The sequence below is a fragment of the Mixophyes fleayi genome, chromosome 5 (genome assembly GCF_038048845.1).
Source record: "Mixophyes fleayi isolate aMixFle1 chromosome 5, aMixFle1.hap1, whole genome shotgun sequence".
Classification (NCBI taxonomy): Eukaryota; Metazoa; Chordata; class Amphibia; order Anura; family Limnodynastidae; genus Mixophyes; species Mixophyes fleayi.
In genome coordinates this window covers 205,090,185-205,106,286 of record NC_134406.1, presented here as the reverse complement: position 1 = coordinate 205,106,286, position 16,102 = coordinate 205,090,185, and the positions used below count along the sequence as shown (strand labels likewise).

General features: G+C 37.4%; 1 protein-coding gene across 13 annotated transcripts in view; it reads left to right on the top strand.

The window, feature by feature from the left end:
• Window positions 1-16,102, top strand: part of PTPRM (protein tyrosine phosphatase receptor type M) — a 609,439-nt gene that overhangs the window by 483,519 nt on the left and 109,818 nt on the right. For 7 of the 13 annotated variants that reach the window (XM_075213321.1, XM_075213318.1, XM_075213315.1 and 4 more), the window contains 4 exons: window positions 211-285; window positions 4,140-4,166; window positions 8,891-8,980; window positions 10,335-10,519. In XM_075213321.1, the coding sequence (XP_075069422.1) occupies window positions 211-285; window positions 4,140-4,166; window positions 8,891-8,980; window positions 10,335-10,519 (377 nt within the window). The remainder of the gene's footprint in view (window positions 1-210; window positions 286-4,139; window positions 4,167-8,890; window positions 8,981-10,334; window positions 10,520-16,102) is intronic. The other 6 variants (XM_075213322.1, XM_075213320.1, XM_075213316.1 and 3 more) reach the window with 2 other exon arrangements.

The following is a 16,102-nucleotide window of genomic DNA, read 5'->3' as shown; positions in this document are numbered from 1 at the left end:
TTAGTCTCTGTCTATGTGTGTGTGTGTTAGGGAATTTAGACTGTAAGCTCCAATGGGGCAGTGACTGATGTGAGTTCTCTGTACAGCGCTGTGAAATTTGTGGCTCTATATAAATAGCTGCTGATGATGATATGTTATGATTTAATGTACAACAGAAAGACTTGTACTGCTGACTGTAAGTAATTTGAGACCTCTCTGTTCCATTTACAGCTGTGTCATCACCATCTTCTTTCACAATGAAAACAAACACACTAAGTACAACTGTGCCTAATTCTTACTATCCAGGTAAGCAAGATACAGATGTGGTGCTCTGTTATCTTATTTTCACAATGATGTGTACAGTGCATCCAGGAATAGATATCCATGAAAATTTTTGTGTTTTAATTGTGTGTAGTTCCTTCTTTGAGCCTGCGTTTGAGGTACATGGTTGCAATAATCATTTGAAAGATTATTCCAGCCAAATAGAAAATGTTAATCAACAATCCCCAGGGTCTTCTGTCCACGCTAGGAGATTTTAAATCCAAACACCAGTGCTCTGTACAATCAGCACATCCCCTTCACCCTGCTGTCTATTCCGGGAGAGTACTTGATAATGCTCTTGTGGGGTTTCATAGTCCATGGCATGGGACCCTCACAGTTATGCTAGTTGAGAGGGAGAGGTTTTTGTTGATTAAACGTTACTATTTGACTGGAAGTTTCATTTTAAGGTTATGCTTATTATGCATATTTTACAGCTGTACAAAAAAATGTTTTGTATTTGATTTTCAGCTCTTTGATGTCTGTGATGTTCAGTGTTTTTTTATTTCATGTGTGCAACTGTCGTAAACTACTATCGCTACTCAAGGTCAAATGTGATGCTATGCATAAACAAGTAGGATATGGGAATTGATTTTCATACAAAGGGATCAAGGGCAAGAATGTTCTGAACATGTATATTGTCATGTTAATGTGTTATATAAACGGAAATTATCCCAACAAATTAAGCACATTTAGCAAAACAAATGTTGCTGTATGTTACTATATTTATGGTCTATAGAAAATAGCACACTCCTATTTCTGTTTTGCATGGCTAATGAAACCCCTGCAGTGGCGGAACAGGGCCCGGAGGTGAGTGGGCCTGGCAGCATTCGTGGCCCCCACATCACTGGTAGAACAGAGTACTCTTCTGAGAGACACATGTACCGGCTGCATATTCTCAGAAGAGGCCCCCTCTCCTTTCAGAGCAGATTGTGGAGGTTTCAGCTGCATTTCTGGGACCCTACCTAAATTATGCTATGAGACCTGGCGATGCAGAGTTCCGCCCCTGATCCCCGGGTTATCCTTGTGTCTAGGTGATACCATCTACATGTTTGTGAAGTGAAGTGGGCGGGATGGGGACCTCCATGATGCGATTGGCGACTTATCACATCATCTTAACCCTACCTCTCACAACGAAAGACACGATTGGGTTGTGGGTACCAAAGTGACGCATTTCAGGCCCCACCCCGCCTGTACTCACACTTCTTCTCTCCAGAAGATCACAGAGGGAAGGTGAAAGTAAAATGTCGACAAATATGTTTGATTGTAAAGGGACAAGGAATTTGAATTATTTTATTGTGTTGATCTCATCAACTTGACACCACTAACCTATTAGTCATACCTTAGTAATTTGTGATAATTGTGGCTGTCTAGAAAGAGCTGTATTCTGAAGTCCAGTGTCTGGAGTTTGTCTATAGTTGGCACAGAAGCAAATATGTATGTGCCTATAGGGTGGCAACAGCTGTCTCAAGCAGCAGGTTTTGGTGGGCAGCAAAATGTAAGGAATTAAAAAAAAATGACAATGTTCTTAATCCGAAGGTTTAAATTAATGATTAATGATTGCAAGTTACAATATTTGTCTTTTACCGTTCACACACATAACACATATAAAAATATTTCTGGTAATTTTCGTTGTCACCCCCATCAGCAAAATGGCTGGGTACTACCTTGTGCATCATTTGACTCTAATGTTAAATGACTCTCAATATTTGCCCATTTCAGTTTAGGAAGGTGTTCATGTGTTGTTGGTTGTTGTTGTTGTTGTTGTTGTAGCTGTTGCTGTTGTTGTTATTATTAATCCTTCAGTCTTATGTTTACCATTGTAAAAATAGATTTTAAAAGGATGCGGTTAAAAAGTAGACAATGAAAATGTCTACGCCAAAATGTTTACAGACTTAGGGTCGGCACAGTCATAATGTCTACATGTTCAGGATGTCGACACAGTTAAAATGTTGACTTGTAAAATTTGTACAGTGTTGTAAAGTCTACAGTCAAAATGATGACACAAAGCACTATATTTAAAACTTAATATTAAAAAAAGGAAAGTACTATATGTAAACAAAACAAAAGTCATGCCCCCCCCCCCCTTCCCCAAACAGCTTAACCAGCCCTAATGCTACCAGCCTATGCTGGTACTAGAAAAATTGGGGGGACAAAAAGCTTGAGGTCCCCCTGATTTTACTATTACCAGCATTAGGCTTTGCCAGCCTGGGCTGCTGGCAATATAGCAGGGAAATCCATAGCATGGGGTGCCCCTGCCATAATGCCAAACATGTCCCGGGTAGTCAACACGGGGATGGATTTCATAGGGAGAACAGGTCTGCAAAAACAATGCTGACACTCCCCTTAGGTTTATCCAGCCCTATGCAGATTGCGCTAGGGGTCGTCCCACACCCCTGGGTGGTGGGTGTGGGGTAATAATAATGTTTAGATAGTAAAAAAGCATTTTGTCCCTTGTGCACTACAAGCACCAGCATACCCATGGCTGTTGGGGAACCACAAGTGCCAGCATGCCATGGCACTCAGGCCCTGCTGGGACCTGTGATACACCAAGGAAATATATAAATAAAATGCAGACACCAGTGTAAACATTTTTTTAATTGAAGTAAAAACACCCCTACAGTACCCTAATTCACCACCTTTACTGCTCACCTACATCCAGGGTCTTCGTCTATAATAAATCCAAAGATCCCTGACAAAACAGAAAACCCTGATAGACGAGACAATACTAGCTACTAAAGGCTCCGCCACACAATGAGCTCTTAGCAGCATGAGTCCTGTTTATAACATGGGGATTTCTCATGGCCTGAACTCATGGGACATGGGAAATACCCATGTCAGTGCTAGGGTTGGTTAAGCTGCTTGGGGGAAGGGGCACACCATTATTTTGTTTACATGTAGTTCCGTTTGTTTTTTAACATGTATTGCTGTTTTAAATATGGTGCTTTATGTCGTCATTTTGACTGCAGAGTTTACGACCCTGTATACATTTTACATGTTGACATTTTAACTGTGTCGACCTTCTGAACATGTAGACATTATGACTGTCAACCTTATAACTGTGTTGACCTTATGACTGTAGACATTTTCACAGTCAACTTTTCATACCCAACTCATATCAAAATGTAGTGACTTTACACATCACAAAAAAGGTGGTGGAGCCAAAACTACCAATCCATAATCCAGTAATTATTGTTTGTATGATGTGCAATGAGAAGACATGATCTCCTGCTAATAACAATGTGCTGTATTAATATATTATTTAAAAAATGTAACCCCTCAAACCTACATTAACTGTAGTTTATTTTCACAGGTATAGGTTTCCACGTAAGGGCTCTATTCTGTTGCATGACATCTATTTATGACAAGGCTTTATCTCAACAAACAGCTTAATTGTGGTCGCAGACACTTCTGGGAAGAGCATCACTTTACCTGGTCATATTCTGAATAGTCAAGTAGTGTGCTGAAGCAAAGACCTACCATGTAAAGGGTGTTCCCAGATGTAGCTGTTCCTGCAGTGGCATAGCTTAGTCATATATCTTATTCTGTTGCTTAGCTAAATTATAGACTTTTACTAAGGAGTGTGTTAAAAATCGTCCTAACCACTTTCATTATTTCAGGTTTTTTTTATTTCAAAGTAATAATGCCTTTATAATTTATTGTCAAACCTGAAGATAAAACTAAAACATGATTTTTGTGGAACACTAGTATAGAGCCCGTTGTGTAAAGTTTGTGTATTGTAAGTACATACAACATGAAGTTTGTGTCAATTATTTTCTATTTTCTCCTTCTCTTTCCTTCTCTTTTTCTTTCTGCTTGGTCCCTCTTATGGTGCATGGCAGATCCATTTGTGCCAACTGCAATTTTAGGTGAGATCATTTCCCTTCATAAAAGTTATCTGTACAAATGACTAGGATAGACAGTGATAGCAGAAGAGACTTTCCCATGCGTCCTGTGTTTGGCTCTTCAGTGACTCTAGTGATTCTCACACATGCAAATGCTGAAAATGTTATGAAGAAAAATATTCTTTGATCATTAGATGGTGCTACTAAGATTGCTTTGTATATGTGGGGGTCACACAAAACTATCACAGCTTTTGCCCTCATGGCTTGTACGCAATCTGATACTACAACATTTTCGTGGGACAATTTTTTCACTGTGACTGCATGTCGGAGTTGAATACCTTCTGAAGTTAAACATGTAACAGTGGTGGACAACTTACAGCTCTCCAGCTGGTGTTGGATTTAAACTCCATTCAACCTATGTTAGGCCAAAAATGTCAGGGTTGATGGGAATTATAGTCCAGTTCTTGCTGGAGAGTGAATAGCTGGCTACCCCTGATGTGCACTGTTTGTCTGGAAATATAATGCCTCTGTCTTTTATTCCCTTAACTTGGATAGCACAGTCTAAATTGACAAGTATTTATTTCATATTTTTTTTTCCACACCTGTAAATCTGAAGCTTTCAGTCAAACAACATTTGTAGTATAAATGCTTTTTCTCTTCATTGAGAACACTTGTACTGTCAGTCCTTATTTGCATATAATTGTTTAAGAAATCAGATAAAAAATTAAAATAAACGATTCCATCAACAGAAGGAGATGTTGAATTTGTTTCATTTGTAAGCTATCAGTGCAAAATTAACTAAATATCACATGTTTCATTTTGACCATTATCCAACTTCAAATCAATATGAACCTTCCTTATTTAAACATTTAAGACGTCTTGGAGGTGTGGAGAGTCATCCAAACCAATGTGGTTGTTACTGTTTTAATGGGCTGGGACCTGATGTCCATTATGAATTCAACATAACCTATTCTGTAGACTCTGATTCATTTACCAGATTGATTTGCTGTCTAGCTTTTCATGTCATTAGGCTATTTGGAGATTGTAGATATTGGGAAAATACCATGTAATCAAGAAGTCATGGAAAGCAGAACAAAGCAATCCAAGGGGGATTATTACATTGTGTTTTCTGCTATGAAGTAACCTTTCTCCAGGTTCTTGGGTTCTTATGGTAAATTGTGAAACCTGTCCATAGATTTAATGCTCTTACAGCCTGAATCCCTTAATCTTTAATGATTGACATAATGTCAAAAGTTTGACCATTATTAACATTTCAGTTAATTGTAGTATTTGTTAAGTATCATAGAATACCAAAACTGTGGTTTCTTCAGGGCTCTTCATCATCATTATCATAATTATCATCATCATCATCATCAACATCATCAATTTATGAGGCCATACAGCAATACACAAACAGAACATAATACAAATAAATATTGCAGCAAGAGAACAAACAATAGCAGAAGACACAACTTAGAACATAAACAAACCTATAAAAGAGGGCATAGAGGTAAGGACAGGAGATAGGCAGTTAAGAGGGCTCTGTACGTGAGAGGTGCTAGACAGCAAAGGGAGACAATCGGGGTGGTGGGATATAATATTGTATCAGTAATCAGCCTTACGTCCCAATACTGGCAATGCAGAAACACGTGTAGTGTTTTCAGCAGGCGATTTGTGTTAGTCAGTAACTATCAAGACATGTTAAAGCTCAGTTACTAATAGTATGGTTTTATTGCTTAGATCAAGTAGCTACAGTCGGACGGTTTCATCTATTGTAGGTCTGCATCTCTCATCATGTCAGTTACATAACATTTTCAGTTTGCTAAATTCTTCTTCCAGTTATAACTAAATGACTGCACAGGAAGTCTACATTCTACACAATCATGTTCTTCATGTTTCAGCAATCTACTTTTTAATTCCATCGTTGAATAGCAACGCACAATAGGATAGAATCTAATATAGATCAAATGAACTAATACTGTAGGCATTTAATTTTTAGTGACATAACTTGCACTGCCCTTGCGTATGAGTCAACCAATCCACACTCTGCATTTCTGCATAGCAAGGCTTGAAAGCGGTCACTTAATCCTTGCCTGCTTAGTGAGAGAAGCATTTTACACATTCAACATGGCTACCTGCTGCAGAGGAGTGCAAAAGATGGTGTACTCATTTAGTTAATTATAAATACTACAGTTAATTCATATATATTATTAAGCTCAGCCATTTACAGAATTTGCTGTATATTGTCATAAAATGGCCTTTGTTGCCCTTTAAACCAATATAATACTATTACTATTACCCATTATTGTAAATCTATTCTTATAATGATCTATTCTTATAGGTTGATATATTTACTTCTGCATTATTTTTTTCATGGCTATAGTAGTATATTTTTACTCATACAAGTATATTTTATATTTGTACATTCCTATACATAGTGGACACTAATAAGCACACAACTATAAGTATTAGTGGACGCCTGATCAAATACTAAGAATAAAAACATATAAAATAGCAGTCACGGAAGCTATGACAGTCTAGGACATTGTGACAGGTAGCTACAAATGCCTGCTGTCTATTTCTTTTCTGCAGTTTAGCAAAGGGTTTTATCCATCAGATATATGTCCCTCTAGGGAAGAAAAACCGTTTGGATGAATAAATCTGTGAGATTTAATTGCAGGATTATAGTAAGCCTATTAAATAAAATCTTAGATTTTATTTTGTCATTCCCTTATCTCTGTCCAACACTTATGACATTGAAAGTATGATTGTCATGCATTTTTAATTCATAATATTGTGAGATAATAGATTTTTTTTGTGCATGGCACAAAGTATTGTATTGTATAAACACTGGTGTGCCAATGTGCTATGTCAATATTTTTTTAACAAAGCAAGTATTATGTAAACAATAATTATTAAGTCTATTATTTTTTCCACAATAATCTGTGATAAAACTGAAAATGTGAATTTGTCTAAATATGGATACTTCACTTTTTCACTAAATATTATGGTTTACTTATTAATCACTAGTCATATACTTAGCAATTTAGAGTTTGGAGAATTGATGGATAAATATGCCATACCTAAACATAACATGTTATTAAATTTGTTTCAAAGCATGACAATGAATAAATATAAAGCATTTAAACATTCTTTTATTACAAATAAGATTGTTGATTAATTTTTTTTAAACAATTGTACTGCCAAATTATTCTGAAAAAGTTCTCATCTGGGCATTGGAAGCAAACACAGATCCTCCAAGCTGGGGTAAAACTTACCCCTTGATTAGGTCACTCAAGGCCTGCATTGACCGTAGTTTTAACACTGCTAAATATACTACTAAATGTAGTGACTACTTTTCAATCTCTTGACCACCTTTTCCATTAGATCAGTGATGGGCAAACTACGGCCCGCGGGCCAGATCCGGCCCACTTAGAGGTTCTACCCGGCCCGCCAATATTTTAAAAAATTTCATTCAAATATGCATAAAATAATTAGGGCTGACCCTGTGTGTCAGAACCTTCATTTTTATGCCTTCCCAGCTATTTCCTCCATTACACTTCATCCTCCTTCCTAAAAGGACACTTCGTATGTCAATCACTCAAACACCTGCCCGCCCCCTAATGGCTGAGAGTCATGTGAGAAGAGATGGGCTGGGCCATAAACTAAGGTGGATTTCGATTGGCTGCTGTGTTGTCAGTTAGTGGCTCACCAGAAAGACGTATCTGCAACAACCTGCTGAAATAAGTGCTGTGTCTGTACGATGGCTGCACTTATAGAGGTAACACTGCTATATAACACCCTCCCGTCCCATTCAAAAAATTTGTATTATATATTTCGATATTTGAGTTTTTTAATAAATTATATTGGCCCGCCTAAAGTTTTTCTTTTTTTATTTGGCCCGCTCCTGAAGAAGTTTGCCCATCACTGCATTAGATGCTGCTATTTTCACTTTCTGATACATTTTAGTCTTACATGTGTCAATAAGAAAATATTGCATGTCAGTAAGGAATATTTTCAATGGTTGGCAACCCTGATCATTGGGAGCACTATTTTTGTGTCGTTTGAAAAAAAAATGCAAAGCACTGTTACAGATGAAACCACAGAATGTCACTTCTTGTTTCTTGATTTGATTGTGTTTGGTTTTGTTATAATACTTTCTGGAACAATATGCATGGAATCAACAATTAGTATAAATAAATGCTGAAAAAAATACTTAATTTCTTATAACATTTCTTCATAGCAGAAAACGTACTAAATGTAAGAAAATAAGATCTGCTGACAAAATATGTCTATATAGCATATTTTCCCACTACAGTAATAAGTGTTGTATGAACAAGAAAATTAATTTTGTAAATAGTCTGGATTTTATTAATTTAATGTTTTCAATGAAGAAAAAGAGCACTGAATTTATTATTTTATTATATTTTAGTTCCCATTATATCTAGTGTATAAGTACTGTTGTGAAAGCTTAAATAATATTTGTGCTGCTTTGAGATCTTTAATAAAATGTTGCATGGTATGTAGTAGCAGAATATGACCAATGATTTTTATCCATTCTAAAATTGTAAATATATTTTTTTAATATGAAATATCTTCAATGTTTAATATTTTGTACAGAAGTCTTTGTGGGGGGAGGCGGTGGGGGTCAGTTTTGTTTTTCGTTACTGATTTTATTTAATTTTATTTTCTTCGACTGTTCTGTTTTTTCGATGCATTCTGGTCATGGCATTTTTAATTTTCTGTAGAAAATCTGGAATACCAGGACCAGAATGGGAGTTTGAAAACCAGGACTGGACCAGAATCTCATGAGGATTTGGAGTTAGGTTGGATATGCTGTGATACAAAAATTTGATGGATTATTTGACAATTAAAAATAAACAAATTAAATGACATTATGTTTTTTTGTCCTTTGTGTCGTATCTTATTTTTAGGCATGTTGTAGAACATTTTAAATAGTATATGACCTTAATTTAATATCCCTTCATATATCTGGCTTTATTTTACACGTGCATGAAATGCCTGTAATAATAGGATACTTCATACCAAGATGGAAGCTCATTGAATGTGCAGACTGTAAGCTGATTCAATATTTAATTTCTTTAGTGTACTTAGAAAAAAATAATAATAAAAAAACCACACTAAACAGGGACATGTGACGGTTTTGCCCATCGACTTAGAATATCTGACAAAGGACCATGTCTATTCCTTTATCAATTGTACAGGTAGATGTAGGCCCCCCTAGATAAAATATATTGCAACATACCAATTAAGTATAAGACTGTAACATGAAAGACATTATAATGCTTTTAAATACTTTTATTAAAGTTAGACATGTCATCTTTGATACACTAAACTCTCTAGTTAAACACTCAATAGCCTAGTGCTATATAGCTTTGTTTTTTGGCCTTATACCCTTCCTCTTCATTTTATTTTGACCACTGTCAGGAGCCAAACTGTTGATACTGAATACATTTTAATTGCTTATGCCCTGTCTCATTTTTTTCCTACTCTTTTCCCTCCTGATATGTATCTTCTTAAAAGTGCCAATTAATGGTAAGTCTCCCTTCTTACCCTCTGGAGAAACATCTATGGGGGCGGTGGGTGACCTCTTCCAGTGCAGGGCGAGGATACAAGGACAACTCTGTATACTCTTCCGGCACTGGAGAAAGGCAGATGATTGTGGGAACCATACAGGTCTTTATCACACTCACTGGTTCTGTTTTATGTTGGCTTGCATTTAAGTTTGGACCCGTCTCATATGTTGTGTAACACCCTTGGAATACTTTATACTTCTTGTTAGTTGCATGAAGAATGAATGGGGTTAAACTGTGAAACCGTTATGTATGTCTCCTAAAAAAGTGTTCCACATCGTGTTCCATCCTGATCCATATGTTTATAGGTTGTGCTCACACTCCTGTTAATTCACTGTCTAGCTCTATCTCATGCAGTATATTGTGCTAGGGTTAAAAAACACGGTCTGTCAAAAATGTCCTCTCCATTTTAAATTGATGCATTGTTACCGACTATTTAAAATGTGACTTACAATATTTTCTTTTTAACCATGGTGTTTTGCCTTATTTCCTTTTCATGATTTCACTCCCACTGTGAATTTTTTTTTCTCCTTTTTTTGTGTGTTCCATTCATATTATTTTAATATGCCAAGTAATATATTATTCTGCTTTCTTATAGATGAAAACCACACGAACAGTGAGACAAGCAGCTTAGCCCAGTCTCATACTTACAAGAAACGGGAGGCAGTTGATGTTCCCTACCAGACAGGACAGCTTCATCCAGCCATTCGGGTAGCTGACTTACTGCAGCACATCACACAGATGAAATGTGCTGAAGGCTACGGATTCAAAGAAGAGTATGAAGTGAGTATTAAAACTCAAGCACGGTATGAAAGGTATAATGCTGCAGAAACTTCAAATGACTGTTTCATCTCCTGTAATTTCCAAAAAGAACTTTCAATATTTTATTTTGAACATTTATTATTAATATTTTAGATTCAACTAGATAGCTACATAACAGGTTTGACGAGTTGACACCATTGCCTTTCATCTCCTCTCCAGCTGTCGGAATATGAACTTTGAGAATGCGTGAAGTCTGATTTCTCAAATTGTTAAATGTTTATCTGGTGGCCAGACTGCCCAGGTTATATTGATAGTAAAATTGGACACAATCCTAATGAATCCTTCTGCCTTGTTAGAAGAGCGTGTGACTTTTAAGTACATTGCTACAATATATCATATTGTTAGGTACACATATACAATGTGTGTGTATGTATATATGTATATATATATATATATATATATATATATTATGTATGACACTTGATACACTAAAAGATTTAGGGACTCATTTAAAATAGTTTTTTAATTGCATGTATCTTATGATCTTAAGTATGTATCTTTATGTGACCTGAGTAAAGATGTGGCAGTCATCATCATCAACTTAATGATGATTGGCATTTTAAAAATAAAAAGGATAAATTAAATAAAGGTAAAACGTGCCACCTCTCTTAGCTTCATTAATCAGCACTTGTGCTATTATCTGGGATGGGTACTGCCAATGCAGAGGGACAACAGACACGGAGCCCTTGCAAAACACCAACCAGCGATTTACTAGGCTGGGTTGGTCACACTATAACAGGGAGATGCACAGCGTGGGGTCCCCTTGTCATAATATGAACCCAGCACCAGCCCAGTCAGCACTGGGGGAATCCACAAGGAGAAGCTGGAGAGTGTGGAGCTGGAAGCACCAGCATACCTGGGCAGCCAGGGCCCGCTGGAACATGTAGTTTCGCAAATGTAGTTTGTTCATGTTGTAATTTTGAAAGCTGAAATACACATGCACCCAAATCCCTTGTTTTCCACTTTATTATTCTCCGTAGTGCATTTTGAATCTTCTTTCCTGAAGAAGTCCGATACAAGAAATCTAAAACCCAGATTGAGCGTCCTTGAAACAAACTTAATGTCAAACATCCAGTCGGAGCGATACACAGTTGAACTTAATGTGCATTGGGCTATAGCAGAACATATATAACCATGGAATCATTTGAAATATAATCCCCTTCACTACCAAACTACAATTTTTGTACAATTTTCTTTTGAGCTCTTGAATAGCATTTAGCATTTGAAAAGAAGTAAGTCTGCAAGACTGTTTGACATATGAGAATAAATTGATAGTGGTATCATATTACTTGGTGTACTTTATGAATAGAGAATATGTGTATCCAATTAAATTTAAGGATTACATTAATATTTTGGTGCAATAAATTGTATTGCTAATTATAATTGCAACCTCCTTTGACCATGTAACTAAACATATTGCATTCTATAAGTGCATCTGTGACAGGATGGACCTCCTGTGCCACTTGTCTGTGTTGCTGGGTACTGGCTCAGTTTGCCTTGCCACATTCCCCTTTCTTTATCCCAAATACTCCCCTCCTGTCGCAGTAGGAGGAGCCTGCTGCCACCACTAGGCTCCTTAGCAGCACCTAGAACAGCGTCCTTCTGGGTAAGTCTCATTGCTAGATTACCCCCTTGCTGGTCCCCCTGACCTCTTGGCTTCAGATCAGGGTTGCTGTGGATGGTCCTCCCTGACCTATCACACTGGCCAGAGCTGCAGCGTAGCAGGCAGAGCATTGGTACTGAATGCAGGATGTGAACCTCAGAACAGCTGAATAACGGATTAGATTGGTCTAATCTGTGGTCACAGGAACTACAGCAGGTAAGTAGGCGGTTCCTTAAGCAGTGATGTTTATTAGTTCAGGAAGTAATAAAAAGGACATTTACATACACTAGTTTGAGGTATTAGGGATATCCAGAAATGTACAGATGGAATAATAATATAGGTCAAACAGGGCCATTTTTATACACCTTCTGACCACATGTTAGCAGGGGGTAACACCGTCCCCTGATCCTAGATGGCTCCGCAAAGACTGATAAATCACATTCTGTAAGGATGTAATATATCTTTTAACCATGGAGCTAACACAATTTAAGCTTTAACAAAATTTACATCAATCTCTTGATTTCCTAAAACTGAATGTTAAGTTTCCTGTATTACTTGCATCCTGAGTATACATTATTCAGACAGGTTCCAAAATACAGGAAGAAAACCTACACAGGACCAAAAGGAAACGACCTCCTGTTGTGTTGGTCACTTCACATGAAAAGACTTAGCATGATTAGTCTGCCTTCAGCATTTACAAAATAAAAAGTGAATTTCCTTCTCTGGCACTGTCTCAAAAATAAATACATTTCCTATACAAAAGTGCAACACAATATAGTAAAAATCAGTACATTTGCAATGATATAAATTAGTGCACACTGCTATTAATTTAAATATATTTATACGATAAGTTATTTATAAGTGATATAGCCACAGTATATTAGTAATTACATATAAATACTGTCATATACAATAAGAGTATTAGTTTTTGGGAGGGTAAGGAGAGCAATTGTAGTGGTCACCAGGGACAAAAAAAATGTAGGTCAGCTACTATAGCCAGGCTGGTTGTGATATATATATTTTTTATATCCCGCTTTCCCTTAGAAATGTATTCACCAGTACTCTGTTACCAGGTCTTGTGCAGGTAGCCATAGTCAATGACCACCATGGCTAAGTAGCGGCAAACAAAAGGTTGGGAAATGTTAGGTAGGCCCGGTCGTAGAAAACTCAGCAGGTGAAATATTAAGGTCAAAACAAGCACTAAGATGGTGAGGAACAAAGTGAAGATTAGCAATAGTAATACATTAAGACAATAGCACACATGTCAGGAGCAAAACCTATGCTGGATGTCTGAGTGATGCCAGTACTGGACTCATATAAGAGCCGTCACCTGAAGGCATGTGCATTCACTTCAGCAACTATACATGCACACGGATCGGGACAAAACTAAAAAAGCCTCAAATCAGCCATGGATGCTGCTAAGTATCTTACAGAACCCTTATCTTTAGTCTTCTTAAGAAATTTGCAATGGCAATTTATTTTAAAGCATTCTGAAGGTATATGGTTAATAAGTACCCAAGATATTTCACCATATTCTTTCCAATTGATGAGGTACTGTAGACTTTTATTAACTTTTTAGACTATATTTAACGTGATTTTTTACATCAAATATTTTGTATGGCCACTGAATTTAGGACCTAACTTAGCTGAGAGGGATTGAAGACAAAATACTTTTTTAGTGGACAATCAAACTTTGTAAATGATTTCAAATTTGGGTTTCTGACGACTATCTGCAAATTTTTTGGGGGTTTAAAAAGACGGGGTTTAAGTCTACTTTAACTTTTTTTTAGATATCTGAGTATGTCACGAAAATGCTCAAATATATGCTCAACTTCAAAACTGGGCTTTGATTTATTTAGAAGGGAGAAAGGAAAATGATTTATGGTGTTTACTTTACACACAATAAAGTTCCATTAGAGGAATGGGATGAGTTATTATTAGCAAACTCTGCCCATGCTAAATATATAACCCAACCAGGTTGATATCCGATATATAGCATCTTACAAATTGTTCTAATAACTGCTTAGTCCTTTCAGTCTGGCCATTGCTTTGACGATCTTTTTTTTGAAGATAGTGAAGAGAAGAAAAAGTGGATTCTCAATAATTTGAGGAATGCTCTGTGAAGTGTACAAATATTGTCATAGTGGAACTAAAAGTGGAACTACACTGCCCAAGTGCTGGCCCATACACATGCTCAGTAGAGCACAGTTGGGGACGATGGAGTGAATGAAGACATCGCTGACCCCACCCCTCCCCCCTCACCAATGGGCCCATAGCAGTTGCATGGGCTGTGACAGTGGTAGTTACTTCATGAATTTGTGTTTTGTATGTAGACATATGTAACAAATTTTTAGAGATAGTTTGAGTTCTGATGGATCTACTGTAAACAAGATGACAGTGGATAACCTGGTAGAGTCTATTTTGGGTCTTCTGAGGACATTTTATGCTGGAAAGAGAATAGAATTATGAGTGAAATTAGTGTACGTACACACTCCTTGTTTCAGCTTCCTATCTACATCTGTGATCAAGTTTTTTGAATAGGTTATATATGTATTGATAGGTATTTATTAACAGTTATTTATATAGCACCTACATAAACTATATGGACAAAAGTATTCAGATGCTTGACCAACAGGAACTGTAATGATATTGTATTCAAATACATATACTTTAATATGGAGTTGGTCCTCCTTTTGCAGCAATAAGAGCTTCCACTCTTCTTGGAAGGCTTTCCACAAGATGTTGGAGTGTTTCTGTGGGAATTTGAGCATTTATGAGTTCAGTCATTGATGCTGGATGAGAAGGGCTGGCACGCAATCTCTGTTCCACTTCATCACAAAAGGTGTTCGATGGGGTTGAGGTCAGGGCTCTATGCCGGCCATTCAAGTTCTTCCACCCCAAACTCATCAAACCATGTCTTTGTAGCCCTTGCTTTGTGCACTGGGGCACAGTCATGTTGGAATAAAAAAGGGCCTTCCCCAAACTGTTGCCACAAAGTTGGAATCATAGCATCGTCCAAAATAACTTGGTATACTGAAGCATTACGATAACTCTTCACTGAAGTAAGGGGCCTAGTCCAAACCCTGAAAAAAGCCCCATACCATTATCCCTCCTCCACCAAACTCCACAGTTGACATCATGCAGTCAGGCAGGTAATGTTCTACCGGCATCCGCCAAACCCAGACTCGCCCATCTGAATGTCAAACAGAGAAGCGTGATTCGTCACACCACAGAACATGTTTCCACTGCTCCACCGTCCAGTGCCGGTGTGCTTTATACCACTCCATCCGGCACTTGGCATTGGTCTTGGTGATGTGAGGCTTGCATGCAGCTGCTCGGCCATGGAAACCCATTCCATTAAACTGCACAGGTTTTGTGCTTACATTAATGCCAGTGGAAGTTCGGAACTCTTCAGCCATGGAATCAGCAGAGCGTTGGTGCGTTTTACGCACATGCACCTTAGCCGTCATTGAACCTGCTCTGTGATTTTACATGGTCTTCCACCTCGTGGCTGAGTTACTGTTGTTCCTAAATGCTACCACTTTCTAATAATATCACTTACAGTTGACCATGGAATATCCAGCAGGGATGAAATTGCACAAACCGTCTTATTGCAAAGGTAGCATCCTATCACAGTACCACGCTTGAAGTCACTGAGCACTTCAGAACGACCAATTTTGTATCACAAATGTTTGCAAATGGAGACTGCATGGCTAGGCTATGAACAATAGATTATATACGTACATAAAGTGCTCACTTTCTCACACAGAGGTATTTCTCAAATCTCTACTTGAGTATTAACAAAATTGATTTTCTTTTTACAAAGCAGGAAACTTTCTTGAATGGTTCTATCAAGTTTTTTAAACCTGGAATCCAATCTCACCAAAACACTTCCATAGTTCAATATGTCCCAAATATAGCAATAAATCCACAAAAAGTCC